Consider the following 27,720-nt stretch of genomic DNA (forward strand, 5'->3'; position numbering starts at 1 on the left):
CAGGATTAATTGGGTGTGCACGGGTGTGTGCACGTGTGCAAGGGGTTGGGGGGGGGATTAATTGGTGGTGTGCTGTGCGAAGGATTGGGGGGGGTTAATGGGGGGGGGGGCCTGTGGGCAGGTCTGCCTGTGGGTGTATGTTGGGGGGAGTGTGTGCGAGTGTGCAAGGAGGTGGGGGTGCGAGTGCCTGGGTGTCCGTGGCTCCGTGTGTGCGTGCACAAGCATGGGGGTTGTGTGTGTGCGTCACTGTGAGTGTGCACAAGCGTGCAAGGTGACGAGGGTGCAAGCGCCTCGGTGTCCGTGGCTCCGTGTGTGCGCGCACAAGCATGAGGGTTGTGTGTGGGTGGGTGTGCGTCGATGTGGGTGTGCACGAGCGTGCAAGGAGACGAGGGTGCAAGTGCCTGGGTGTCTGTGGCTCCGTGTGTGCGTGGGTGTGAGCGTCGCCGTGGGTGTGCACAAGTGTGCAAGGCAACGAGGGTGCAAGCGGCTGGGTGTCCGTGGCTCTGTGTGCGCACACAAGCATGGGGGTTGTGTGTAGGTGGGTGTGCGTTGTTGTGAGTGTGCACAAACGTGCAAGGTGACGAGGGTGCAAGTGCATGGGTGTCCGTGGCTCTGTGTGTGTGCGCGCGCACAAGCATGGGGGTTGTGTGTGGGGGGGTGTGAGTCGATGTGGGTGTGCACGAGCGTGCAAGGAGACGAGGGTGCAAGTGCCTGGGTGTCTGTGGCTCCGTGTGTGTGTGTGTGCGCACAAGCATGGGGGTTGTGTGTGGGTGGGTGTGCACAAGTGTGAAAGGTGATGAGGGTGCAAGTGCATGGGTGTCCGTGGCTCCGTGTGTGTGTGCGTAAAGGGGTGGGGGGGTGCATCGTTGTGGGTGTGCACAAGTGTGCAAGGCGACGAGGGTGCAAGCGGCTGGGTGTCCATGGCTCTGTGTGCGCACACAAGCATGGGGGTTGTGTGTAGGTGGGTGTGCGTTGTTGTGAGTGTGCACGAGCGTGCAAGGTGACGAGGGTGCAATTGCATGGGTGTCCGTGGCTCCGTGTGTGTGTGCGCGCACAAGCATGGGGGTTGTGTGTGGGTGGGTGTGCACAAGTGTGAAAGGTGATGAGGGTGCAAGTGCGATGGGTGTCCGTGGCTCCGTGTGTGTGTGCGTAAAGGGGTGGGGGGGTGCGTCGTTGTGGGTGTGCACAAGTGTGGCAAGGCGACGAGGGTGCAAGCGGCTGGGTGTCCATGGCTCTGTGTGCGCACACAAGCATGGGGGTTGTGTGTAGGTGGGTGTGCGTTGTTGTGAGTGTGCACGAGCGTGCAAGGTGACAAGGGTTGCAATTGCATGGGTGTCCGTGGCTCCGTGTGTGTGTGCGCGCACAAGCATGGGGGTTGTGTGTGGGTGGGTGTGCACAAGTGTGAAAGGTGATGAGGGTGCAAGTGCATGGGTGTCCGTGGCTCCGTGTGTGTGTGCGTAAAGGGGTGGGGGGGGTGCGTCGTTGTGGGTGTGCACAAGTGTGCAAGGCGACGAGGGTGCAAGCGGCTGGGTGTCCATGGCTCTGTGTGCGCACACAAGCATGGGGGTTGTGTGTGGGTGAGCGTGCACAAGTGTGAAAAGCGATGAGGGTGCAAGCGCCTGGGTGTCCGTGGCTCCGTGTGTGTGTGTGTGTGTAAAGTTGTGTGTGGGTGCGTCATCGTGGGTGTGCACAAGCGTGCAAGGCCACGAGGGTGCAAGCGCCTGGGTGTGGGTGGCTCCGTGTGTAAAGGCCGGGGGGGGGAATCGCACGTGTGCAAGGCGCCGGAGCAGGGAGGCCGCGCGTGTGCAAGGCGCGTGTGTGGGTGCGAGCGGGCGGGTGGGGCGAAGGCGTGCGAGGAGCTCCGGGTCCCTGGGGGTGCTGGGGGTCTCGGGGGGGTCCCTGAGGGTCTCAGGGGGGGGTGCCCCCCCCCCCGGGGAGAAGGACCCCCTTGACACACGCGTGTGACACACCCTTGGGGGGGGGGACACACACACCCCACAACCGCACGGGTGTCACCCCCCCCCCCAAATCCCACTGGCACCCACCCCCCCCACACCCCCCCCCCCTCCCTCCAACAGCCCCCCCCGCAGCGGGACCGCACTCCTCCCCCTCCCCTCCACCGAGGCGGAGCCGGCCCCTCCCCCTCCCCCTCCCCCCCCCCCGCACCCTCCCCCACCCACCTGGGTCCCTCCCGTGGGCAGCCCGGCCCCAGCGCCCATCCCCGTGGCGCCGCATCCCCCCCCCTCCCCAATTCCTGAGACCGGCCGTGCCCCCCCCCATCTCGGCTGTCCGTCCATCCGAGCCCCCCCCCCCCGCCCCCCCCCCGGATTTTTTCCCATCCCTCCATCACCGGGAGTTTCCCATCCTCCATCCGGAGCATCTCCATCTTCATCCTCCCCCCCCCCCCCCGAGCTCCGTCATCCCCCCCCCGAGCTTCGTGTCCCCCCCCCCGAGCTCCGTGATCCCCCCCCCGAGCTCCCTGTCCCCCCCCGAGCTCCGTGACACCCCCAAGCTCCGTGTGTCCCCCACCTCCGTGTCCCCCCCCCCCACATCGCTACCCCCCCCATCCCATTTCACCTCCCCCCCCCCCCCCCAATTTCGGCTCCCCCCCCCCAGGCTCCTCCTCTGTGCCCCCCCCCCCCGCGGACAAGCCCAGGCCAAGGTAAGACACCACCAACACTCCCCCCCCCCCCCAAAAAAATAGGGGGTGCCCCCTTTTTTTGGGTGGGGTGGGCCACGCTGTAGCGGGGGGGTTGGGAAGAGGTGGGGGGGGTGGGGGTGGGGGGAGGGAGGGGCACTGCCCCCCCCCTTTTGTGGCCAGGGCAGGGTGGGGTTGACACCCCCCCTTGTTTCACGCAGGGGTTGCACCCCAATAATGCCCCCCCCTTAAAACTGCACCCCCCCCAGAGCCCTCCCCAGGCTGGCATGCTCGGACCCCCCATCCTGGGACCCCTGCCCCCCCCCCATCTTGGCACCCCTCTGCCCCCCCCCGCTCCCCCCATCCTGGGACCCCTGTCTCCCCCCCAATTCCGCCCCCCAAGACCCTGACAGCCCCCCCCCCAGCCTGGGCCCTGGCACCCCCAAACTTCCCCCCCCCCCCCAAACTGGGATCCCTATTCCCCCCCCCATACTGGGACACCTCCCCCCTCATCCTGGCCGCCCCCCCCAAATCCTGGGACCCCCCCCCCATCCTTGGCGAGGGGAAATTTGGGGTGCTGGGGGGGGGCCCCCTTTGCCAAGGGTGGGGAGCACCCAGCACCTCACCCCCACCCCCCCCCACCTGGGGTCCCATGGGTGCCCCCCCCCAGTAGTGCCACCCGGGGAGGCCAATATGGGGCTGGGGGGGGGCCGGGGGGGGCCACGCCTGCATCCTACGAGCTCAGCAGTAACCAAGCAACTGCCTTAGCGCCTCTAATTAGCCCTGATTAGTGCCCGGGTTAATTACCCCAAGGCCTGGCTGTGCTTGGGGGGGGGCAGGGAGGGGACAGAAGCTGGGGGTGGGGGGTCCCTGTCATCCCATCTGCCCCCCCCAACCACCCCCAGGCCAGGATCGGGCCCACCCTGCGCCAGCTGGGAAATTCTTCAACCCATTAAATATTTATTAATTTTTAAAAATTTTAAAAATCTTGGGCCAAAAAAAAAAAATAAAAAGAAAATAAATTTTTACAAATTTTTTTTGAAAAGAATTTAAACATTCGAAATAAATTTAAAACAATTCTAAAATAAATATAAATTATTTATCTGGGACGTGGGTGAATACAGCCCGGGGCGGGGGGGGTGGGGGCTGAGGGGGCTGTACCGGCTGTTTGCACACTCGCGTCCCCCCGCGACGTGCGTGTGTAAGCGGGGTGTAGTTTGCCTTGTGCGTGCTCAAGAGGGGGTGTAGGTTGCACCGTGAGCGTGCAAGCCGGGTGTAGGTTGCATTGTGCGCGTGTAAGCCGGGTGTAGGTCGCAGCACGGGTGTGTCAGCGGGGTGTAGTTTGCACTGCGCGTGTGCAAGCAAGGGGCGGTTTGCACGGCGCGTGTGTGGACGGCTGTAGCTCACTCCCTGTGTGTGCGAACAGGGGTGTAGTTTGCACTGTGAGTGTGCAAATGGGGTGTAGCTTGCACAATGCATGTGCGAACGGCTGTAGCTCACTCCCCGAGTTGTGCAAAGGGGTGTAGCTCATGCTGTGCGTGTGTAAGCGGGGTGTAGATTGCACTGTGAGCGTGTAAGCAGGGTGTAGGTTGCATTGCGCATGCATACAAGGGGACAGCACGTGCATCTTGCACTGTGTGTGTAAGAGGGGTGTAATTTGCACTCTGAGCGTGTAAGCAGGGAGTAGGTTGCACTGTGGGTGTGTAGATGGGGTATAGGTTGCACAGCATGTGTGTGAATGGCTGTAACTTGCACCCTGTGTGTGCAAACGGGTGTAACTACCCCATGAGCCTGTAAGCAAGGTGTAGTTTGCACTGTGCGTGTGCAACCAGGGCGTAGGTTGCACTGCGCGTGCATAGAAGGGGACAAAGTGTGTGCATCTTGCGCTGTGAGCGTACAAATGGGGTGCAGGTTGTGCTGTGAGTGTGCAAACAGAGCGTAGCTTCCACAGCACATACGTGAATGGCTGTAACTTGCACCTTGTGTGTGCCAACGGGTGTAGCTAGCACTATAAGTGTGCAAGCAGGGTGTAGTTTGCACTGGGAGTGTGCAAGCAGGGTGTAGGTTGTACTGTGAGTGTGTAAGCAGGGTGTAGGTTGCACTGTGGGTGTGTTAGTGGGTTGTAGCTTGCACAGCACATGTGAACAGCTGTAGCTTGCTCCCTGAGTGTGCAAACAGGTGTAGCTCATGCTGTACTTGTGTAAGCAGGGTGTAGTTTGCCCTCTGTGTGTGCAAACGGGGGTGTAGCTTGCACAGCACATGCGTGAATGGCTGTAGCTTGCACCCTGTGTGTGCAAATGGGTGTAACTACACCGTGAGCCTGTAAGGAAGGTGTAGTTTGCACTGTGAGTGTGCAAGCGGGGTGTAGATTGCACTATGAGTGTGTAAGCAGGGTGTAGTTTGCACTCTCTGTGTGCAAACGGGGTGTAGCTTGCACAGCACATGCGTGAATGGCTGTAGCTTGCACCCTGTGTGTGCAAACAGGTGTAACTACACCGTGAGCATGTAAGCAAGGTGTAGATTGCACTGTAAGTGTGCAAGAGGGGTGTAGATTGCACTGTGAGTGTGTAAGCAGGGTGTAGGATGCACTGTGGGTGTGTTTATGGGGTGTAGCTTGCACAGCGCACGTGAACAGCTGTAGCTTGCTCCCTGAGTGTGCAAACAGGTGTAGCTCATGCTGTGCTTGTGTAAGCAGGGTGTAGTTTGCACTGTCTGTGCAAATGGGGCGTAGCTTACACAGCACATGTGTGAGCGGCTGTAGTTTGTGCCCTGGGTGTGCAAATGGGTGTAACTGCACCGTGAGCTTGTAAGCAAGGTGTAGTTTGCACTGTGAGTGTGCAAGCAGGGTGTAGATTGCACTGAGTGTGTAAGCAGGGTGTAGGTTGCACTATGCATGTGCAAACAGTGTATGTTCCACCGTGCGTGTGCAATCAAGGTGTAGGTTGTGTTGTGAGCGTGCAAGCTGGGTGTAGGTTGCGCTGTGCGTGTGTAAGGTGGGTGTAGGTTGCACCGTGCGTGTGCAAGCAGGGTGTAAATTGCACGGACACCTATAGGAGAGGACTTATAAGTACATATAGGTGGCGGGCTGCGTTCTGGGTGTGCGCACGTGGGGGTGTATTCTGTAGGGGATCAGCACGTGTGTGTGCATCCACCTGGGGGTACTCTATAGGGGACACTGGGCTTGTGTGTGCACACAGCGGGCCGTGCTCTATAGGGGATGATGTGTTTATGTGTGTGCATGTACGCGCACTGGGGGTGTGCTCTATAGGGGATGTGGGGCATAAACTATGGGGAATGTAATCTAGGGGGGATGAAATCGATAGGGCGCACCCTATAGGAGATGTACTCTACATAGGGGCTGCAGGGCATGTGGGACAGAGTCTACAAGGGATGTACTCTATAGGGGATGCACTCTATAGGGGATGCAGGGCACGTGGGGCATAATCTATAGGGGATGTACTCTATAGGGGATTCAGGGCATGTGGGGCATAATCTATAGGGGATGTACTCTATAGGGGATGCAGGGCATGCGGGATATACCCTATAGGGGATGCGCTCTATAGGGGATTCAGGGCGTGTGGGGGCATAATCTATAGGGGATGCGCTCTATAGGGGATTCAGGGCGTGTGGGGGCATAATCTATAGGGGATGCGCTCTATAGGGGATTCAGGGCATGTGGGGCATAATCTATAGGGGATGTACTCTATAGGGGATGTAGGCCACATGGGATATACCCTATAGGGGATGCAGGGCATGTGCACGCTGGGAGCATATTCCATAGGGTGTCCATCCATCGATCCACCCGGCACAGATCCTGCCCCCCCTCCGCCCCGGTAAGGCGAGGTTTGGGGCTGCCTGGTGCAGGCAGGAGTTGGGGGCCCCCCCATGTCTGTCCACCCCCCCCCCATAAGTGTGGGGCTGTCGCCGTCCCTATAGATGCTGCTGCTGCTGTTGCTGTCGGCGCTGAGCGTGGAGCCCAACCGGGCGGCCATCCACGTGAACCTCACCGAAGGTACATGACACACGAGCGTGCGAGCGCACGAGGACACGCCTGTGACACCTGCCCCCCCCCCCCCAACTGGCGTGACACCCCCCCATATCCCCAGGCTGCCAGATCATCCACCCGCCGCGGGACGGGGGGATCCGCTACCGGGGGCTGACCCCCGAGGAGGTGCAGAGCGTTCGCTTCCTCCCCTTCGACTACGAGATCGAGTACGTCTGCCGGCCCGACCGCGAGATCGTGGGGCCCAAGGTGCGCAAGTGCCAGCGCGACGGCACCTGGACCGCCATGGGCCACCCCAGCCGCTGCCGTGAGTGTCACCGTCCCCGCTGCTGTCACCGTCACCCCCACCGTTGTGATCACCATCCTCATCACCATCACTGTCACTATTGCCATCACCGTTACCATCATCATCCCCATCCCTGTTAACATCCCCATCGCCACCATCTCTGTCACCATCACCGTCCCCATCATCTTCACCGTCACCATCACCATCATGGTCACTGTTAGCATCACCAGTTACCGGCACCGTTAACGTCACCGTTACCACCGTGATCACCATTAGCATCACCAATCCCCATCACCATTACCGTGACCATCACCATCAGCATGTCCATCACAGTGACCATGACCTTCACCATGACCATTACCATGACCATCACCGTTAGCATTGACACACCATCACCATCTCCATCATCTTCACCATCACCATCATGATCACTGTTAGCATCACCATAACCAGTTACCGTCACCGTTAGCATCGTTATCACCATTAGCATCACCAATCCCCATCACCATCAGCATCTCCATCACTGTTACCACGCCCTCCACCATGACCATTACCATGACCATCACCTTTAGCATCAATATACAATCCCCATCACCACCACCATCCCCATCATCATGATCACTGTTAGCATCACCATCACCAGTTACCATCACTGTTACTGTTACCACCGTGATCACCATTAGCATCACCGATCCCCATCACTGTTACCATGACTGTCACCATCAGCATCTCCACCACCGTTACTGTGACCTTCACTATGACTGTTACCATCACCATCACCATTAGCATCGACATACCATCACCATCAGCATCCCCATCCCCATTACCATCACCGTGACCATCACCATCACCATCATCATCCCCATTACCATCACTGTGACCATCACCATCATCATCACCATTACCATCACCGTGACCATCACCATTACCATCACCATGACCATTGCCATCATCATCACCTTTACCATCACCATCATCTTCCCCATTACCATCACCGTGACCATCACCATCATCATCACCATTACCATCACCATCATCTTCCCCATTACCATCACCGTGACCATCACCATCATCATCACCATTACCATCACCATCATCATCCCCATTACCATCACCGTGACCATCACCATCATCATCCCCATTACCATCACCATCATCATCCCCATTACCATCACCGTGACCATCGCCATCATCATCCCCATTACATCACCATTACCATCACCATCATCATCCCCATTACCATCACCATCATCATCACCATTACCATCACCATCATCATCCCCATTACCATCACCGTGACCATCACCATCATCATCCCCATTACCATCACCATCATCATCCCCATTACCATCACCGTGACCATCACCATCATCATCCCCATTACCATCACCATCATCATCACCATTACCATCACCGTGACCATCACCATTACCATCACCATGACCATCGCCATCATCATCACCTTTACCATCACCATCATCTTCCCCATTACCATCACCGTGACCATCACCATCATCATCCCCATTACCATCACCGTGACCATCACCATCACCGTGACCATCGCCATCATCATCACCTTTACCATCACCATCATCATCCCCATTACCATCACCGTGACCGTCACCATCATCATCCCCATTACCATCACCATCATCATCCCCATTACCATCACCGTGACCATCGCCATCATCATCACCTTTACCATCCCCAGAGGTCCCAACCAGCACCCGCTGCATTGGTAGGGCTTACCCTGGGAAGGGTACGGAGTTGACACCCCCCCACCCTTTGCACCCCCTAACCAGTGAGGACCTGCCCCAAAATGCACCTGAGCCTGGAGAACGGGCAAGCGGTGGCGCGGGCGATGGAACGGGTGCCGGTGGAGGGGACGTGGACCGAGTACAGCTGCAATCCCGGGTTCCGCCTGGTAGGCAGCGCCCGCAGTAACTGCACCAAGTTGGGGCGTTGGAGCACCCCCAAACCCATCTGCGAGCGTGAGTGGGGTCCCCGAGGGGTGGGAGGGGGGCGGATGGGGGGGTCTGTGGGGTCGGAGGGGTGTCTGGGGTGGAGGGGTTGGGTTTTCATGGGGTGTCGGTAGGGTTGGGGGGTTCATCTTCAGGTTCCCATGGGGTGTCTCTGGGGTTGGGGGGTCCCTGGGGTGGAGGTTCAGGACCCCATGGGGTGTCTGTGGGGTTGGGGGGTGTCTGGGGTGGGGGTGGTGGGTTTTCATGGGGTGTCTGTGGGGTTAGGGGGGTCCTGTTCAGGTGTCTGTGGGGTGTCTCTGGGATTTGGGGGTGTCTGGGGTGGGGTTTCAGGTGTCCATGGGGTATCTCTGGGGTTGGGGGGTTCCTTGGGTGGGGGGGTCCCTGGAATGGGGGTTCAGGTCCCTATGGGGTGTCTGTGGGGTTGGGGGGGTCCCTGGGGTGGGGGATCAAGTCCTCATGGGGTGTCTCTGGCGTTGGGGGGTCCCTGGGGTGGGGATTCAGGTCTCCCTGGAGTGTCTCTGGGATTGAGGGGTCCCTGGGGTGGGGGTTCAGGTCCCTATGGGGGGGGTCCCTGGGGTTGGGGGGTCCCTGGGGTGGGATTTCAGGCCCCCATGGGAGTCCCTGGAGTTGGGGGTGTCTGAGTGCCAGCCCCCATGATGGAGCGGGGGGGGTCCTCTGTGTGACTCAGTTTCCCCCCCGCAGTGCGTCGCCCTATCTCAGGTGAGTACGTCCCCGTGTCCCCCCCATGTCCGTTCGTATCCCCCCCTGCCCCCAGCTGGGTGTGGGGCCGTGGGGGCACCCCGGGTCCCCCCAGTTCTGCCCTGGGGGGTGGGCACACACACACCCCCCCCGGGACCCCCTCATCCAGCCCCACATAGCTTCATGGCGCTGAAGCCCTCTTCCTCCACCCCCCCATCGCCCCTCCTCCTCCTCCTCCTCCTCTTCCTCCCAGCCTTCCTCGCTCCCTCCCCTCTCCCTCCCCCCTCCTCCTCCTCCTCCTCCCAGCCTTCCTCCCTCCACCCCCCCCAGCCCTCCCCATCACCCTCCCTCCCTCCCACCGCATGTGTCCCCCCCCTTCTCCCGCATCCCTCCCTCCCTTGCCTTCCTCCCCTCCTGCCAGCCCCCCCCAGCGCTGAGCTCCAGCCCTCGCTCTCAATCCCTTCCTCCCCATCCCTTTATTTTCCGCTCCCCATCCCTCTATTTCCCATCCCCATCCCCCTATTTTCCAACCCCCATCCCCCCGTCTTTTCCCATCTCCATCCCTCCGTATTCTCCGCCCCAAATCCCTCCGTCTTCTCCGCTCTCCATCCCGCCGTGTTTTCCGCTCCCCAGCCCTCCCTCTTCTCCGATCTCCATCTTTCCGCTCCCCATCCCTCTATTTTTTTCCCCGTCCCCATCCCTCTTATTTTCCATCCCCATCCCTCCACCTCTCCGCTCCCCATCCCTCTTCTTTTCCTCTCCCATCCCGTTATTTTCCATCCCTCTATTTTCCAACCCCATCCCTCTTATTTTCCCATCTCCATCCCTCTTATTTTCCGCTGCCTGTCCTGTTATTTTCTTATTTTCCATCCCCATCCCTCCATCTTTCCTCTCCCCATCCCGCTATTTTCCCCTCCCCACCCCGCTATTTTCCCCTCCCCATCCCGCTATTTTCCATCCTCGTCCCTCTTATTTTCCCATCTCCATCCCTCCACCTCTCCGCTCTCCATCCCTCTATTTCCCTCCCCATCCCTCCTCCCCACGACTCCCCATTTCCCCTCCCCACCTCATTACCATTCCAACCTCACCTCCGGAGCCCGGTGACATCAACCACCCCCCCCTCCCCTACCGCCGCCACCAAATCCCTCTTACGCCATGGCCAACCGAATCCCCGCTATCCATACGTCTTGACCCCGGGAATGGCGGGTCCCTTGGTGTCACCCAAGCCACCTCGTTGGCTTTTGGTGGTGCTCAGCGTCTCGCTGGTGTCGCGCCCGTCGGTGGGTACAGGCAAGAAGGCGGTACACGTCGGGGCGCTCTTCCCCATGAGCGGGGGGTGGCCGGGGGGCCAGGCCTGCCTCCCCGCCGTCCGAATGGCCTTGGAGGACATCAACAGTCGGAGGGACATCTTGCCCGATTATGAGTTGCGGCTCATCCATCACGATAGTAAAGTGAGAAGAGGGGATTTGGGGAGGGGGTGGGTGGGGGTGTGGAGATGGGGATGGTGGTGGAGAGGATGATGATGGTGGGGATGGGTGGTGGGATGGGGCAGAGGGGGGTGGTGATGAGCGATGGGGATGGGGCAGGGGGACACCAAGTGGTGGGGGGGTGGGGAGATGGGGAGGGGGTGACATGGATGGGGTAGGGGGACACCAAAAAAAGGGTGGGGATGGGTGGGGGTGGGGTAGGAAGATACCAAGGGGTGGTAGGGATGGTAATGGGTGGTGGGGATGGGGCAGGGGGGACGGTGATGGGTGGTGGGGATGGCGATGGGGCAGGGGGGACACCCAAGTGGTGCTGGGGATGGGGTGGGGGGGGACACCCAAGGGGTGCTGGGGATGGGGTGGGGGGGGACACCCGAGAGGTGGTGGGATGGGGCAGGAGGGTGATGATGGGTGGTGGGATGGGGCAGGGGGTGGTGAGAAGTGGGGGGGATGGGGCAGGGATATAGGGCAGGGGCACGGGGGGGTGGCAGGGATGGGGCAGATGTATGGGGCAGGGTGGCAAGGATGGGGGCAGGTATATAGGGCAGGGGCAGAAGGGTTAAGGCAAGGAGGGGGGGGCGACATAAATATATAGGGCAGGGGGGTCCAGGCAGAGGCCAGGAGGCATTGTGGGTATATAGGGCACCGGTGGGGGGCAGGGGATGTGCTGGGGGGGGGGGGTGCTGACGCAGAGCCTGGGGGGGTGCTGAGGGTTTGGGGGCTGTGGGGCGCAGAGGGCATGTTTGGGGGGGGGTACAGGTCTGGGTTGGGGTGCAGAGTGCATCTGGGGGGGGATGTTGGGGGGCAGAGGGAGATGGGGGGGTTGGGAGGGGCTGGGGGGGGCACTGGGGTAGGCTAGGGGGTGCTGGGGGGGGGACACCGCATAGGGGTGGTTATGGGGCCAGGGCAGGGGGTGTGGGGAGGATGAGGAGGGCAGAGGCAGCACGGGCAGCTCAAGGTGAAGGCAGGGGCAGGCGGGGGGGGGGCTGTGCAGAGGCAGGGGCTCTTGGGGGGCAGGCAGGGAGCGGACCCAGGTGCCCGGCCTCGGTATGTGGGTGGGGGGGACCTTGACCCCAACCTTGCCCCCCCCCCCCATCCATCCTGTCCCCCTCCTCCTGGCCCTGCACCCTCCCACCTCCGTCTGTCCCGTGCCCCTCCGTCCTCTTCCTCCCTTCAGCCTCTGCCCCCCCCAACCCATCACCCCCCCCATCCACCCACCCCCCCACCTCATGCCCCCCCCAAATCCCCCCCCAACTGCCTGTCCCGTACCCCAACAAGCGCCGCTCCCGTACCCCTCTCTGTCCTGCATCCCCCCCCATTCTGTCCCATTCCTCCACTGCCCCCCCCCAAAAAAAACCCCCCTCCTCCATCCCCCCCCATTTTACTGGTACTGCCTGGTTGCCACGGCAATGGATGCTGCTGGGTCTGCCACTGGGTTGTCATGGCAACGGTGCCTGGCTCCTTTTCCGGACCATTCGTGCCCTGAATTATTCATAGACCCCCCCAAGAAAGAACAGGGCATGGCAAGGGGGGGCAGGGGCAGGCATCCCCCCCCCCCCCATTTCCCGGACGCCTGGGTGCTCTAAGCTGATGGATCAAACCATGGATGCCCGGACGCCTGGGTCCCCCTTGAAGGGTCTTCGGGATGGAGCTGGGGGGCAACCAGTGGGTTATACTGGGAGAAGGTGGGCTGGGGGCAGGGCGGTTGTCCCAGCAGCCGCTCCCCTTGTCCCCAACCCCCTTGTGTGTGTGTGTGTCCCCCCCCCCCGCAGTGTGACCCCGGCCAGGCCACCAAGTACCTCTACGAGCTTCTCTACAACGACCCCATCAAGATCATCCTCATGCCCGGTTGTAGCAGCGTCTCCACGCTGGTGGCCGAGGCCGCCCGGATGTGGAACCTCATCGTGGTGAGGAACCACCTCCTCGTCCCCGGGGATGTCCCCAAGGCCACGGGGGTCCTGCGGGGAGGGGGACGGGACGGGAGCTGAGGGACCCCCCCCTCACCCGTGCCTGCTGTTCAGATCCTGCTTGGGCATGGTGGGTTGGGTGGAGAACCAAGGCGGGGATGGAGGTGGCACAGCTGTACTGGGAGAGCTGTCGCCTGTTGGGGTGGACCGGGATGGGGTGTTGGCGTTGGGTTTGGGTCTCGGTGTCCGCGTGGGGGTTGGGGGGGGGGTTGTGGTGGGGTGGCGTGTGCCTGGAAGCGGCGGGGGTGTGCGGGGAAACGGTGGGGGCGGTGGGGAACGGACGGCTGTAGCTACGGTTGTTGCTGGGGGTGTGGCTGCTGCTGCTGGTGCGGCTGTGTCCTGCCATGGCTATGGGCAAATACGGGTGTTGCTGCGTGGGCAATGGCTGCTACGTGTGTGACTGTTGCTTTCAGGTTGTTGCTACATGTCTGGTTGTTGCTACCTGTGCGGTTGTTGCTGTTTGCCGCTGTTGCTCTCAGGTTGTTGCTCCGTGGGCGGCTGTTGCTCTCAGGTTGTTGCTCCGTGGGCGGCTGTTGCTTTCAGGTTGTTGCTACGTGTGTGGTTGTTGCTGCCTGTGCAGTTGTTGCTCCATGTGCGGCTGTTGCTTTCAGGTTGCTGCTACATGTGCGACTGTTGCTACGTGTGCGGTGGTTGCTTTCAGATTGTTGCTACTCGTGCGACTGTTGTGTTCAAGTTGTTGCTACATGTGCAGTTGTTGCTACGTGTGTGGTTGTGCTTCCAGGTTGCTGCTACATCTGCAGTTGTTGCTACCCGTGTAGCTGTTCCTTTCAGGTTGTTGCTACCTGTGCGGTTGTTGCTCTCAGGTTCTTCCTACATGCGTGGTTGTTGCTCTCACGTTGTTCCTACCTCTGTGGCTGTTGCTACATCTGTAGCTGTGCCTACACGGTTGTTGCCGGGCATACGGGTGTTTTGACGCACACTGACGTCGCGGCGCGTCCGGCTGTAGCTACGTGCTCGGCCGTTGCCGGTGGTCCCCGGTTGTACCCACACTGGCTGTGATTCCTGCCATCAGCACCCGTACAGCCGCCCGCGGTCCACTTGAGCGGTTGACGATGGGCTATGGGCAGCTGTAGCGGTGTCGGGGGGGGGACGACGACTGTTGGGAGCTGACCCCCCCCCCCCCAAACCTTACAGCTTTCCTACGGCTCCAGCTCCCCCGCCCTCTCCAACCGCCAGCGCTTCCCCACCTTCTTCCGCACCCACCCCTCGGCCACCCTGCACAACCCCACCCGCGTCCAGCTCTTCAAGAAGTGGGGCTGGACCAAGATCGCCACCATCCAGCAGACCACGGAGGTCTTCACCTCGGTACGCACGCCGGCAACCTCCCACCCCCACCTCTGCCTGCTGCCGCCTCCCCCCAAAACTCTGCCCCGCAACCTCTCAGCCCCCCTCCTGGAGCCGGTGACATCCAGGTCCGTGCTCAATCCCCTCCTACGGTGCATAACGCTGACCCCCGGCAAGCAACCCACCTCCCAACCCCTGCTTGGTGCCCCCCAACCCCGCCACCCACCCCGGACTCACTCTGCACTCTCTTTCCCCCCCGCCCCCCCTCCCTGCCTGCCCCTCCTGCCTGCTCCCCACCCCTCCTGCCCGCCCGCCACCAGACCCTCGATGACCTGGACCAGCGGGTGAAGGAAGCCGGTTTGGAGATCACCTTCCGCCAGAGCTTCTTCTCCGACCCCGCCGCGCCCGTGCGCAACCTCAAGGTGAGTCCCCCTCGCCCGTGCCCAGGTCCTCGTCCCCACCGAGTCCTGCCCCCACGGCACCCACAACCGTCGGGGTGCAGATGGAGCCATGTCTTGCACCCCAAAGGGAGCAGAGACACCCCAAGATGGCCAAGCATCCAGGTCAACGATGCATCTCCTCCAGCCGGGAGATGGGTAGCAATGCCCATGACCTGGCTGTGCCAATGCCAAGGTTCTGGTCCTCCTCAGCACCCCTATGCAAAGTTATGCAAATGAGGCTGGGTGGATTTGACCCTCTAGGAGCAGAAGTCCCACCCCAGGGTGACTTGTCTCCCCGCAGCGCCAGGACGCCCGTATCATTGTGGGGCTCTTCTACGAGACGGAGGCGCGTAAGGTCTTCTGCGAGGTGAGGAGGGGAAAGGGGGGATGTGGCGTGGGTGGGCACCGTGGGGGGCATGTGGGAGGATGGGACCATGGGTGCCGTGCAGTAGAGGAGGGTGGGTGGACATCAGGTGGAGGTGGGGCAGTCGGGAGAGTGGGGAGATGGATGGTGGGATGGAGCGAAGGGTGGTGGGACGTGTGGGTCAGTGGGCAGAAAGATGTTGGGATGGATGGGTGGAAGTGTGGGTGGGTGTGAGTGTGGTAGGACTGATGGATGGGTGGATGGGCAGGCAGGTGGGATGGTGGGAAGGGAAATGGTTAAGTGGAGGCACAAAGTGAAGAGTGGATGGACAAGATATGGGCAGGTGGGATGGTGGGAAGGTTGAGCAGAGGCATGGGGTGAAGAGTGATAGAGGGAAGGATGGGATCAAGGGTAAGGCCACTGCTCCTTGGCCCACACAGGTCTACAAGGAGAAGCTATATGGCAAGAAGTACGTCTGGTTCCTCATTGGCTGGTACGCCGACACAACTGGTTCCGCATCAAGGATCCGGCCATCAACTGCACCGAGGCGGAGATGGCCGAGGCCGTGGAAGGTCACGTAACCACCGAGATCGTCATGCTCAACCCTGAGAACACCCGCAGCATCTCCAACATGGTACGGGGAGGATGAGGGGACACATGGCACTCCCAGGGGGTCCACTCCATCCCACCCATCACATCACCGCTGTCTTTTTTCCCATCCCAGACGTCCCAGGAGTTCATCGAGAAGCTGCAGAAGAGGCTGGGCAAGAACCCCGAGGAGACAGGTGGCTTTCAGGAGGCACCGCTGGCCTACGATGCCATCTGGGCGCTGGCCCTGGCCCTCAACAAGACCTCGGCAGAGCTGGTCAAGAAGGGGTTGCGCCTGGAGGACTTCAACTACAACAACAAGAACATCACCGATGAGATCTACCGGGCCCTCAACTCCTCCGCCTTCGAGGGCGTCTCGGTGCGTTGCCCACACCTGAGCCCCTGCCAGTCCCCGGTGTGTCGTCTTCTCCTCAATAAGGTCTCCCATGTCCCCAGCCCCTCCACCTTCAAGGTGGTGGTGGAGGTGCCTTGAAGGCATCTGTCAAGGATGTCCCCGTGAGCTGCCCCAAAACTCCCAGAGAAAACGTTCTCCCAACACCCCTCTGGGGACGTGGTCCTGCCACCTGACAGGTCCCCCGACACCCATCTCCATCCCACCCCACAGGGACACGTTGTCTTTGACGCCAGTGGCTCCCGCATGGCCTGGACGCTCATTGAGCAGCTGCAAGGTGAGTGAGCACAGGCAGCAGCCACGTCAGGGTGGCACTGTCACCGTATTGCACGTGGTGACCACCACCGAGCATCCCTCAACACCCCTTCACGCACAACAGCCGCAGCTTGGCGTTGCGGCCACGTTGTCTGCACAACAGCACCACACAACCACCCCAAGACGCACGCCGCAACAAGTCCTACCACTGCACAACCTCTCAAGGGGTGGCAACGCACATGGGACAACCCCCTTCTCCACACCCTTTTGGCCACGTGTCCAACAGGACATGTGTCCTCACCAATACACAACTGCTCTTGCATGTGGCGGAAGGAGGTGCAGAGGTGGAGGAGGTTTGGGGGACAAGCAAGGAGCTTGGGACAAGAGTCATCAAGAGCAGTCAGCATGGATTCATCAAGGAGAAGTCACGCTTGACCAGCTTGACCACCTTCTGCTGGCTTGGTAGATGAGGGGAGAGCAGTGGACGTTGTCTACCTTGGTTTCAGGAAGGCTTTCCACAGTGTCCCAGAACATCCTCATAGAGAAGCTGATGAAGTCTGGGCTGGATGAGCAGACAGCGGGGTGGACTGAAAACTGGCTAAACAGCCAGGTCCAGGGGGTGGGGATCAGCAGCAGAAAGTCCAGTTGGAGGCCAGTGCACCCCAGGGGTCAATACTGGGTCCGCTCCTGTTCAACATCTTCATCAATGATCTGGATGATGGGGCAGGGAGTACCTTCAGCCAGTTTGTTGATGACACCAAACTGGGGGGAGAGGCTGAGATGCCAGAGGGTCGTGCTGTCATCCAGAAGGACCTTGATGGACTGGGAGGAACCTCATGAGATTCAACAAGGGGAAGTGCTCCAGGACCAACTCCGGGCACTAGGACAGGCTGGGGGTCAACCAGCTTTGCAGAGGCGGCCCTGGGGGTCCTGGTGGACACCAAGTTAACCACGAGTCAGCGACACGGCCTTGGTGGCCAACGGTGTCCTGGGCTGCATCAGGAGGAGTGGTGGAGCTGGTCGAGGAGGTGATCTTTCCCCTCTGCTCAGCACTGGTGAGGTCACCCCTGGAGAGATGGGCCAGTACTGGGCTCCCCAGTACAAAAGAGCTACTGGAGAGCATCCAGCAAAGGGCCATGAAGATGATGAAGGACTGGAGCACAGGAGGCTCCAGCTGAACATCAGGACCCACTTTTTCATGGTGCAGGTGACCAAGAACTGGCAGAAGTTGCCCAGATTGGTGGTGGAGTGTCCACCCTTGGAGACATCCAAGCGCTACACGGACGTGGTCATGGACAACGGGCTCTGGGTGGTCCTACTTGAGCAGGGGGTTGGACTAGATGACGCCCAGAGGTCCCTTCCAACCCCCAACCAGTCTGTGATCCTGTGGGGGTGTGCACAAACGCTGGAGGGGTGTCACTCCCCCTTCCCTCCAACCTGACCCATCTCTGCTGCCCTTGCAGGAGGTGTCTACAAGAAGATTGGCTACTACGACAGCACCAAGGACAATCTGTCCTGGTACAACAACGACAAGTGGATTGGTGAGCAGCGCCGCGTGTGGGGTGTGAGCGCAGGGGGTGGGTGTCCCCGCCACAGGGAAGGGTTGGGAAGACACCCCCCCTCCATGCTCCCTAATTGTGCCATGGGCTCTGCAGGAGGTGCCCCTCCAGCTGACTACACCAAGGTCATCACCACCTTCCGATTCCTGTCCCAGAAGCTCTTCATCTCCGTCTCGGTGCTGGCCTCATTGGGCATCCTCCTGGCCATCGTCTGCCTGGCCTTCAACATCTACAATGGGCACGTCCGGTCAGTGATCCCCCCCGTTTTCCTGGTATTTGGGGAAATATTGCACCTTTCCTTTTCCATAGCTGCCAAAAGAAATCTCAGCAGCATGTGGTTAGCAACACCCAGAGGGGAAAAAAAGATTATACGCTCCCATGTCCTCCTACACAAGATGACAGTGACAAAACGTTGTTGTTAATAGATATCCCAGTTGCCCGTCTCACTGCGTAGGAGCTACGGGTGCTATCAAGGGTCTGGCTGTAGCACGTGGTTTCCTGTTATCTCACTTCACGTCCTCATTTCTCGCGTCCCGTTGGGTTAGCTGAACGTCATACACCACGTGTATGACCCGTGGCCGGGTGACACACCATCTCCTCAACAACCCCCTCCCAGGTACATCCAGAACTCACAGCCGTACCTGAACAACATGACGGCTGTGGGCTGCACGCTGGCGCTCGCTGCCGTCTTCCCGCTGGGACTCGACGGGTACCACATCGGGCCGGGGCTTTTCCCTTTCGTCTGTCAGGTATGGGGCTGGTGGGCTGTTGCGGGGGGGGGTACAGGCAGAGTGGGGACAACCAGAGGATGGGGACAGCCAGAGGAGGAACAGTTGGAGGTACAGCCAGGGGAACAGTTGGGAGTAGAGCTGTGGACTTCCAAAGGAGTGGGTCAAGGGAGGTCTATGGTGGGGGGTTACACTCCACGGGGGTGCAGCGGAGGTGGGTACAGCTGGACGGGGAGGTACAACCATCTTTTCCCAACCCACGTACCCTCCTCAGGCCCGGCTGTGGCTCCTCGGGCTGGGGTTCAGCCTGGCGTATGGCAGCATGTTCACCAAGATCTGGTGGGTCCACACTGTCTTCACCAAGAAGGAGGAGAAGAAGGAGAAGAGGAAGGTGAGGGGTGACCCAGTGGGGGGGGGGGGGGTACATGGGGGTCTCGGTGACACTGTTTTGTCCCCACACCCAGACCCTGGAGCCTTGGAAGCTGTATGCCACCGTGGGGCTGCTTGTGGGGCTGGACGTGGTCACGCTGATCATTTGGCAAATCGTGGACCCCCTGCACCGCACCATCGAGGTGGGGGCACTTCTCCCGGCAGGGGTGGGCTGTTCGCAATGTTGGGGGGATGCTTGTGGTGCTAAGGGGATACTCATGGTGTTTGGGTGCTGCTGGGGGGATGCTCACGGTGTTGAGGGGGGTGTTACCATGTCAGGGGGCTGCTCATGGCATTGGGGTGCTGCTGGGGGGAGCCCACAGCAAAGGCTCCCCCCCCCCATATACCCTCACACCCCATCTCCCACCCCGTCACCCCCAGGAGTTCACCAAGGAGGAGCCCAAGACGGACACGGACGTCTCCATCCTGCCCCAGCTGGAGCATTGCAGCTCCACCAAGATGAACACGTGGCTCGGTGGGCATGGGGGGGGCTTGGGGGGGTGGGAAACGGGCAGGGCTGAGGGTGTGGGCAGGACTGGGGACATACAGGCAGGACTGGGGGGGGACAGGCAAGGTTGGGGGTACGAGCAGGGCTGGGGACACGGCGCATTGTAGAGAGCCAAGGGGAGACCCAGGCACCCATGGGGGCCAGGTGGGGGGTCCCTGTTTGACCACCCATGGTTCCCCCCCCGCCCAGGGATATTTTATGGCTTCAAGGGGTTGCTGCTGCTGCTGGGCATCTTCCTGGCGTACGAGACTAAGAGCGTGTCCACGGAGAAGATCAATGACCACCGAGCGGTGGGCATGGCCATCTACAACGTGGCGGTAAGCCGGGGTGGCTGTCCCGTCCCGTCCCCCCCCATCTTCACCCCACATCCCATACAGTGACTCCCAAAAACATCCCCTTCCTCCCCACAGGTCCTCTGCCTCATCACGGCACCCGTCACCATGATCCTCAGCAGCCAACAGGACGCGGCCTTCGCCTTCGCCTCGTTGGCTGTCGTCTTCTCCTCCTACATCACCTTGGTTGTCCTCTTCGTCCCCAAGGTGCTGGTGGGGAAAGCAATAGTGGGGTGCGGGTGTTTCTTCTGGGGAGGGGAGGAACAGTCGTCCTACAGCCTCCCTTGCAGGGTCAAGGTGTTGCTTCTGCAGACGTGGAGGTTTCTTCCCCAGTAGGGTCACGGAATTGGCGATGACAGTCGGCAGGGGACGTGGGACAACCGGGTGGGGGTGTTGCCTCGAGGAGGGGGACAACTTTGACAACTGGGGACCATTGCAGATGCGACGCCTCATCACCCGAGGCGAGTGGCAGTCGGAGCAGCAGGACACCATGAAGACGGGCTCATCCACCAACAACAACGAGGAGGAAAAATCCCGACTGTTGGAGAAGGAGAACCGGGAGCTGGAGAAAATCATCGCCGAGGTGGGTGGGTGGGGGGAAACCCCTAAATGCGGTTCGGGGGTGGGCACCCCATAGAGGTGGGTTTGTAGCTTCGAGGGGTTGCTACCCATGCCAAGAGGGGTAGATCAGCTTTGGGGCTGCAACAGGGGTGACATGGGACAGGGGTCCCAACACTGATAAGGGTCAGTGAGGTGGTATCTGACACCGCGCCCCCCCCAAATTTGTCACCCGGCAGAAAGAGGAACGTGTATCGGAGCTCCGCCAGCAGCTCCAGGACCGCCAGCAGCTCCGGTCCCGCCGACGGTCGTCCAACCCTTCCCGTGAGGCTGACAACCATTTCTCTCCGGGGTTGAGCGCCGCCCCGGCCCCCCCGGCCCCCTTCTACCAGCCCAACCTCCCCCTGGTCCGCTGCCTGGTCTCGGAGCAAGCCGACAAGCTCGGCCGGGGCAACTGTGACGGTAGCCGCGTCCATCTCCTCTACAAGTGACTCCCACGGGTGTCAGGGCTAGAGCAGAGGGGCGGTGCTATTTGCCGAGGGGTGGAGCTAAGTGGGGTGGGGTCAGTGGGTGGGGCTAGGCAGGGAGGGCAGAGCCTCTGCCTTATTATTGATTTTTTTTTTTAAATGTATCTCTTTGTCTTAACCTGGGGGACCACGGCTCTGGCCGGGTCCCCCCCCCCACCCAGGGCTCTGGGTGTCACCCGCCCTCCGACTGTTGTCAGTCAGAAAACTATGGGGTGGGGGGGAGAAGGGTGGTTCTTAATTAAGGGGGAGGGAGCAAAGTGCATGAAGGCTGACTTAACAACATCGAAAGCCCCCCCCCCCAAACTCCCCTACAGCTGTCCCATCTCCCCTACAGTCATCCCACCTCCCATACAGCCGTCCCACCTCCCCTACAGCCGTCCCACCTCCCTCTCCACTCCAGCCATAGCACAGTCGGACAGTCCCGCTGACTTGTCCTACTCCAACCTGTCCCTGCTACACCTCCACGACACCCCTCCAACCCCCCGCGCTGTTGCGCACAACCGGAGCTCGGCTCCCGGTGTAGCAAACAACCGCCCTGTTAACCCCCCCTGTAACAGTGTTATTGTAGCCCAGTGTCGATACAGGCGATGTGGGGACACAGGAGCAGGCCCAGGGATGCAGGCGGTTGTATCGCAAGCGGCAATTCCTGTAGTTTAATGTCAGGCTGTAGTGTACAACTGCATCTAGTTAAGTCTAGTCAGACTGTAGTGCACAACTTGTACGTACAATCAAATTGTATTGCACATTGGGATCGGTTACTGTAACGCACGGTCCGGCTGTAGCCAATGGCTGGTTTGAGATCAGTTGTTGGTACAAACGGATTCATTTTTTATGCTGTATCTTCTGACTGTAGCTCACAACCAGCTGCCGTGAGGCGTGAGCACAGTCGGAGAGTCTGTGGCTGGGGCTGTATGTTTGAGCGCAGCGTTAGGTCGGGTCCTGTACGCGCAGACTGTTGTATCCGGGGTCTGGTTTCTCATATGTACAGTCGCACTTTAGTGGACAACCGGACCCTGCTTCTTCTCACGTGTCTGTTGTGGTGTTTAACCATGAAAGGGGACCTACACCGTACCCCAACCGCCGGGGTTGCGTCCCTCCCCAGACCAGGGGTACCTCAGTACAGCCAGAGAGCTGTGGCCAGCTCACAGGCGTCCTACGGCAGTTCGGTGGTTTTGGAGTGACAGCGAGCCCAAGGAAAGGACCTGGTTGTTCGTGGATCTGATTGATCCTGGATCCAGGCTGTCCAGCACCAGGTACAACCACCCTGGCTGCTTCAGGGTGACGGTGTTCACAGCCGCACACAACAGCACAACCACCTGCATGTCCTTGCTTTGACATCAACCCCTAAAAATCCAGGTGGGAGTCCCTGCCCCCCCCACTCCCATTTGGCCAGAGTACCAGGTCCAACCCCCCCCACACCCCCCCAAAACACACACCAGCACGCAACACCGTCCCTACCCCGTGCCACCGGTACCAGGGAACGATACCGATAGCGGCTAGGGATGGTGGTGCCCGTGCCAAGCACTGTCGGAGGGTGGAAAGGGGAGGGGAACAACCAGCTGGAAGAGGGGGAGGAAATTAGACACCGTCACCCTTAATCACCCTCCAAGCCCCCATATATCAGGAACACAGGCATCCCGGCCACGGGGATCCCCATTCCTCTCCCTCTGCTGAACCAAAATTGGTGATTTACAGCCCAAAAATCCAGCCTGCAACCACAGGATCCAGGTGTCCTGACTCAGGGAGGGGCAAGGGGGAGGCTGCCCTTGGGATTAGGATTGGAAAAGAAGCACCGGGACACAGTCGGCATCCAGGAAAACAACCCGTTTAATACAGGGGAGACAGGGCTGGTCCTGTGGCCCCCCCCAGCAAAATCCTGACTCCAAGGTGGGTGCCCCCCCCCCCCCCGCCAGAGCCACACATGGGCAAGGGCATGAGCTCAGAGTCCACAGGGGAACAGGGACTCATCCCCATGGGGGGGGTCCGTGGGCCACCAAGACAACGTGGGGGTCCACGACATAGAAAGGGGGGCTCTGCCGTGGGATGGGGGGGGCCCTCTTAATATGGGGGCCAGCCCAGCTCTCCCCAGGTGCTGTTTGTCACCGGCCCTCCCTCACCGCATGCCATGGGCTGGAGGAAGAAGAGGAAGACTCCGCAGAGCACCAAACCCCCTCCCACCACCAAGGCCACCATCAAAGCCACCGCTCGGTACAGAGACCACCGGCCAGAGATCCAGGGCCAACCCCGGCTGGGGGGAGCGGGGGGCTCGGGTCGCCCCAATTCCAGGCTGAGGGTCACAGTGGGGACCTGGTGGGTGGGTTTGGGGTGCCCGGGGGGGACGTAGAGCAGCCCCTTAGGACGGCTGAAGCGGACGGAGCCGGTGGGGCCAGGGGGTAGGAGAGCCAGGAGATCGGCACGGGTGGGCAAAGCCGGGGGTCCGCGGCAGCGGGGCAACGCCGTGGGGCGGCGGCAGATGGGGCAGAGCAAGGTGGGGGCGGCGGGGGCCACCACGGTGACCCTGGCCAGGCATTCGAGGCAGAAGGTGTGACCGCACCCCAACACCTTGGGCACCTTGAAGAGACGATCGTAGGGGGCAAAGCAGATGACGCAATCCAGGGAGGGGACCCCCTCGGCATCCTCGGCCATGGCGGTGTCCCTGGCAGGCAGAAAAAGCGAGACGGTGTTTACCCAGCAGCAATAAGGGCAGCGTGGGGTAGGGGACACCAAATCTATGGGGTAACCAAGCCAAATTGCCCCCAAACCAACACGCCCCCCCACCCCGGGGTGCCAAGAACACCACTTGGAGACACCAACTCCCCACACGCTCCAAGAAACCACCCGCCCAAAAAATATTTTGGGGGTCCAACCTTCAAGGTGGAGGTACCAGCACTCCCACCCGCTCCCAGCTCAGCCAACACCCCCCATTTAGGGGGGCTCAAGCTCAGTCGTTCCCCCCCCCCCTCCTCACCTGCACCCCAAGGTGCCAGCAGCAGGAGCTCACCAAAGGGCCACTCGGCTCCGGGCGCAGCCGACGGTGCCGGGATCGAAGAGGACGTCCGCCACCGTCACACCCACCACCACGCCCTGCCCTGCCCGCGTGAGCCGGGACAACGTCAGGAGGGACCGTCCCTTGCCACCCCCCTCTCCCCGTCTCCACATTTGGCAAGCACCCCCAAACCCCACGCCAGCCTTGGCGGGGGTCCCGGGCCACCGAGGAGCCAGTTCTCAGGGCAGATCCCGTTCCACCCCCCCGCTGCCAACGGGGAAGTGCCGGATCCATATCCGTCCTGGCTCTACTTATCCCAGTCCTTTCTTCCGCCTTCTGCCCCTCACCTGTACAAAGTGCCGCTCCCCCTCCTAGCCCCCAACAGGGAAAAAACGGGTGCAAAAAGGGGGGGGATGACAGCAGGGGAGCACCCCAACTTTTCCCAGGAGGGAGGAATGAGGCGGGTCTGGGGACGTGGAGGGGGACAAGCAGGACTCGGAGCCACACCCCTGCCCACTACCCACATCGAGGACCCCCCCTCAAAGCACCCAAATCCAACAGCGTCCGTTGTGTCCCGTCCCCCCCCCCCGCCAGCCCCACAGCACAGGGAGGATGGAGTTAAGGACACAAAGCAAGTGAATTTTATTGGGTGGCTTTTTAACGGTTGGACTTGGCCACACGCTCCAGCTCGTCCTTCTTCTTGATGGCGTAGGAGTTGGAAGAGCCCTGCGGGGGGGTGAGATGGGTGTAAGTCAGTTTTTGGGGGGGAGTCCGTTGAGTCCCCAACTCGTGAGAGCAGGTGACAGCGGTGACAGCTCCGTCCCCCTCCTCACCTTGGCGGCATTGATGAGTTCGTCGGCCAAGCACTCGGCGATGGTTTTGATGTTACGGAAAGCGGCTTCGCGGGCTCCAGTGCAGAGCAGCCAGATGGCCTGGGGCGAGGGGGACAGAAAAAGGGACGTTGGGGACAGAAAAAGGACATCGGGGACATGAGGACGGGGGGGGTAGCAGCCCCTCGGGGTTTAGGGATGAAGAGGGGAGGTACCTGGTTGACACGGCGCAGGGGGGACACGTCCACGGCCTGTCTACGGACTGTACCGGCACGGCCGATACGGGTCGAGTCCTCGCGGGGTCCGGAGTTAATGATGGCGTTAACCAGGACTTGCAGGGGGTTCTGTCAGAGGACAGGCAGGGAGAGAAATGAGCCCCCCCATGCCCAAAACCACCCCCCCGGCACCCAAAAACACCCCCCTAGACCCCTTCTCACCTCCCCAGTAAGCAGATGGATGATCTCAAAGGCGTGCTTAACGATGCGCACGGTCATTAACTTCTTGCCGTTGTTCCGGCCGTGCATCATCATGGAATTGGTGAGTCGCTCGACGATGGGGCATTGGGCTTTACGAAAACGCTTGGCTGCGTAGCGCCCGGCGCTGTGGGGCAGGTACTTGGCGTATTTTTCCTTCACGGCGATGTAATCCTGGCGGGATATGATGTCAGACTCCTCCCAGCCACCGGAAGGATGGCAGGAATCCCCATTAAACCCCTCCTTGTCGTCCCCCCCCCCAAAATATACCTGGAGGGAGATATCGTTGATCTGCACATCATCGGTGCTCCATTTGCCGAAGAGTTTGATGTCGGGCGTCTCGGTGACGGCGGGCGCCGTCTCCCAGTCCGTCATGCTGCAGAGAGAACAGGATGGGGGTCAGGAGAGATGCTCGTCACCCCCAAACCCTGTAATTGGGGGGGGGGGGGAGTCTAGATCAAACCCCTTTAATTAAAAGGAAAAAGCAAGTGCCTACGGGTCCCAGTGAGCCTAAACACCCTTCCCAGTATAAACTGGGAAGGCTCCTGGAGCACCTTGCAGGCAGGGGGTCCCCCAGAACTTTTCACAGGGCACTGGGTACCACCCACGCACACCCAGACACCGTACACCCTGCGTGGGGTGTTCAAGCACCCACGGGTAGGGTGTCTACACAGAGAATGGGAGGGTCCCTCAAGCTCCCAGCAGCAGCAAGGTGACCCAGAGGTGTCCCCAAGCCCTGGACGTGACACAGGGGTGCTGTCCCCCCAGGTTGTGTGTTTGTGACCCCTCGAGTCCCTCCCCGAGTCGGGACGGCGTGTGTCACGGAGTAACACAGAGGCGTGGAGCGAGCCTGGTGCGTCACAGGGCTGCACGACACGTGCAGAGGGGTGTCCCCGCCAACGAGGCACCCCCGAGGGTCTCGTGTTTGTGCGTGTTACTGTGTACGTGAGGAACGGGGTCAGTGCTGGGACGATCGCACGGTCCCAGTATTACTGGTGAGCGCAAAAAAACAGCTACATGGGGCAGAGGGAAACCCCGATCCCCTGGACACCCCCATGCTCCTCCAAGCCTCCCCCAAAACAGCCCCCCCTCAACTACCTACCCCAGGAAATCACCAACCTCCTTTAAGACACCCCCCTCCAGCTCATTCCCACAGTAGGAGGCCCCCCCAAGCCCCCAACCCTACAGAAGGCCCCCCAAAAAAGGCACAGCCATCTCCTCCCCCCTTAAGAGCCCCCCCACTCCTACTTCAGGGCCCTTCCCAACTCCTGCCTCAAACAATCCCCCAGGGCTGACCCCCCCAACTCCTACTTCAGAGCCCTACACACAGGCCTGAGTCGTCTCCCCCAAGGCCTGAGCCCCCCAACTCCCACCTCAGAGCCTCACACACAGGCCTGAGCCACCCAACTCCTCCCTCAAGGCCCCCCACAGGCCTGAGACCCCACAACTCCTACATGAGCCCCCCCCCCGCCACCTCAGAGCCTCACACACAGGCTTGAGACCCCCCCCCACCTCCTACCTGAGCCCCACACACAGGCCTGGAACCCCCAAATCCCACCTCAGAGCCTCACACACAGGCCTGAGACCCCCCCAATTCCTACCTGAACCCCCACACACAGGCCTGAGCCCCCCCACTGCTACCTCAGAGCCCCCTAACTCCTACCAGAGCCCCCCCCCCACAGGCCTGAGACCCCCAACTCCTACCTGAGCTCTGCCCCCGAGGCCTGGGACCCCCAACTCCCACCTCAGAGCCTCACACACAGGCCCGAGACCCCCCAACTCCCACCTCAGAGCCTCACACACAGGCCCGAGACCCCCCAACTCCTATCTGAGCCCCCACACACAGGCCTGAGACCCTCAAATGTTACCTCAGAGCCCCACACACAGGCCCGAGACCCCCGACTCCTCCCTCAGAGCCTCCCCATCCCCAGGCCCCGGCCCCAAAAGGCCTCACAGCCCCTCACACGCCCCCCACAGCCCCCCCCCCAAGCCCCATTCCCCCCCTCCAGGCCCGAGGAACCCCCGGACGCGCCGCACTCACATGGCGGCGGCTCCGGGTAAGAAAAAGGGCCCCGACGGGGTCTCCCGGCCTCTTATCCAGGGGCGGGCGGGCACTTCCGGCCACGCATGCGCAAAGCCCCCCCCCGCGGCCCCGCGCTTCCGCCCGTTCTGCCCTCACCTTGGCAGCGCTCTTTGCGCATGCGCGCAAAGAAGGGCCCGCCCCCCGGCTCTGGCGCAAGCGCAGAGGGCGCTGGTGAAGCTGGAGCGGCCATGATTGTTGAGGGCGTCTGCCCAAACGCCGCCATGTGATGGGGGGGTAGTTCCCTATAGGGGGGACAGAGACACGCGGCGGGGGGAACAGGGAGT

The 27,720-nt window shown here is 61.0% G+C and overlaps 4 protein-coding genes across 4 annotated transcripts in view; 2 read left to right on the forward strand and 2 right to left on the reverse strand.

Moving 5' to 3' along the window:
- The window catches only part of LOC128135826 (uncharacterized), a 161,132-nt gene that overhangs the window by 28,651 nt on the left and 104,761 nt on the right, over nt 1-27,720 (forward strand).
- On the forward strand, nt 2,631-22,090 carry GABBR1 (gamma-aminobutyric acid type B receptor subunit 1). Its single transcript, XM_052774956.1, is given in 24 exon segments — nt 2,631-2,662; nt 6,575-6,650; nt 6,745-6,948; nt 8,730-8,918; nt 9,612-9,629; nt 10,899-11,059; nt 12,865-12,999; nt 14,215-14,385; nt 14,685-14,786; nt 15,106-15,171; nt 15,609-15,671; nt 15,674-15,802; nt 15,893-16,135; nt 16,382-16,445; nt 17,887-17,964; nt 18,079-18,229; nt 18,599-18,731; nt 18,985-19,101; nt 19,175-19,282; nt 19,521-19,614; nt 19,837-19,964; nt 20,058-20,186; nt 20,419-20,562; nt 20,777-22,090. Coding segments are annotated over 23 exon segments (2,955 nt in total). The 5' UTR covers nt 2,631-2,662; the 3' UTR covers nt 21,029-22,090.
- Nucleotides 22,467-24,603, reverse strand: LOC128135896 (RING finger protein 225-like). The gene has a single exon (XM_052775004.1). It carries the CDS (start codon nt 23,708-23,710, stop codon nt 23,123-23,125), a length of 588 nt encoding a protein of 195 aa, XP_052630964.1. The 5' UTR covers nt 23,711-24,603; the 3' UTR covers nt 22,467-23,122.
- Nucleotides 24,669-27,532, reverse strand: RPS5 (ribosomal protein S5). Its single transcript, XM_052775003.1, has 6 exons — nt 27,395-27,532; nt 25,624-25,729; nt 25,318-25,527; nt 25,096-25,224; nt 24,884-24,982; nt 24,669-24,776 (listed from the first exon to the last, which is right to left on the reverse strand). The coding sequence occupies exons 2-6, from the start codon at nt 25,726-25,728 to the stop codon at nt 24,708-24,710; spliced, it is 612 nt and encodes a 203-aa protein (XP_052630963.1). The 5' UTR covers nt 25,729; nt 27,395-27,532; the 3' UTR covers nt 24,669-24,707.

The sequence above is a fragment of the Harpia harpyja genome, chromosome 25, assembly GCF_026419915.1.
Source record: "Harpia harpyja isolate bHarHar1 chromosome 25, bHarHar1 primary haplotype, whole genome shotgun sequence".
NCBI lineage: Eukaryota > Metazoa > Chordata > Aves > Accipitriformes > Accipitridae > Harpia > Harpia harpyja.

Coding starts and splice junctions, on each gene's coding strand:
- LOC128135896 (XM_052775004.1), bottom strand. CDS start 23,710: ATGGCCGAGGATGCCGAGGGGGTCCCCTCCCTGGATTGCGTCATCTGC.
- RPS5 (XM_052775003.1), bottom strand. CDS start 25,728: ATGACGGACTGGGAGACGGCGCCCGCCGTCACCGAGACGCCCGACATC. Junction 25,528..25,623: donor TCAACGATATCTCCCTCCAG/GTATATTTTGGG, acceptor ATATCCCGCCAG/GATTACATCGCCGTGAAGGA. Junction 24,983..25,095: donor CCCTGCGCCGTGTCAACCAG/GTACCTCCCCTC, acceptor CCCTCGCCCCAG/GCCATCTGGCTGCTCTGCAC.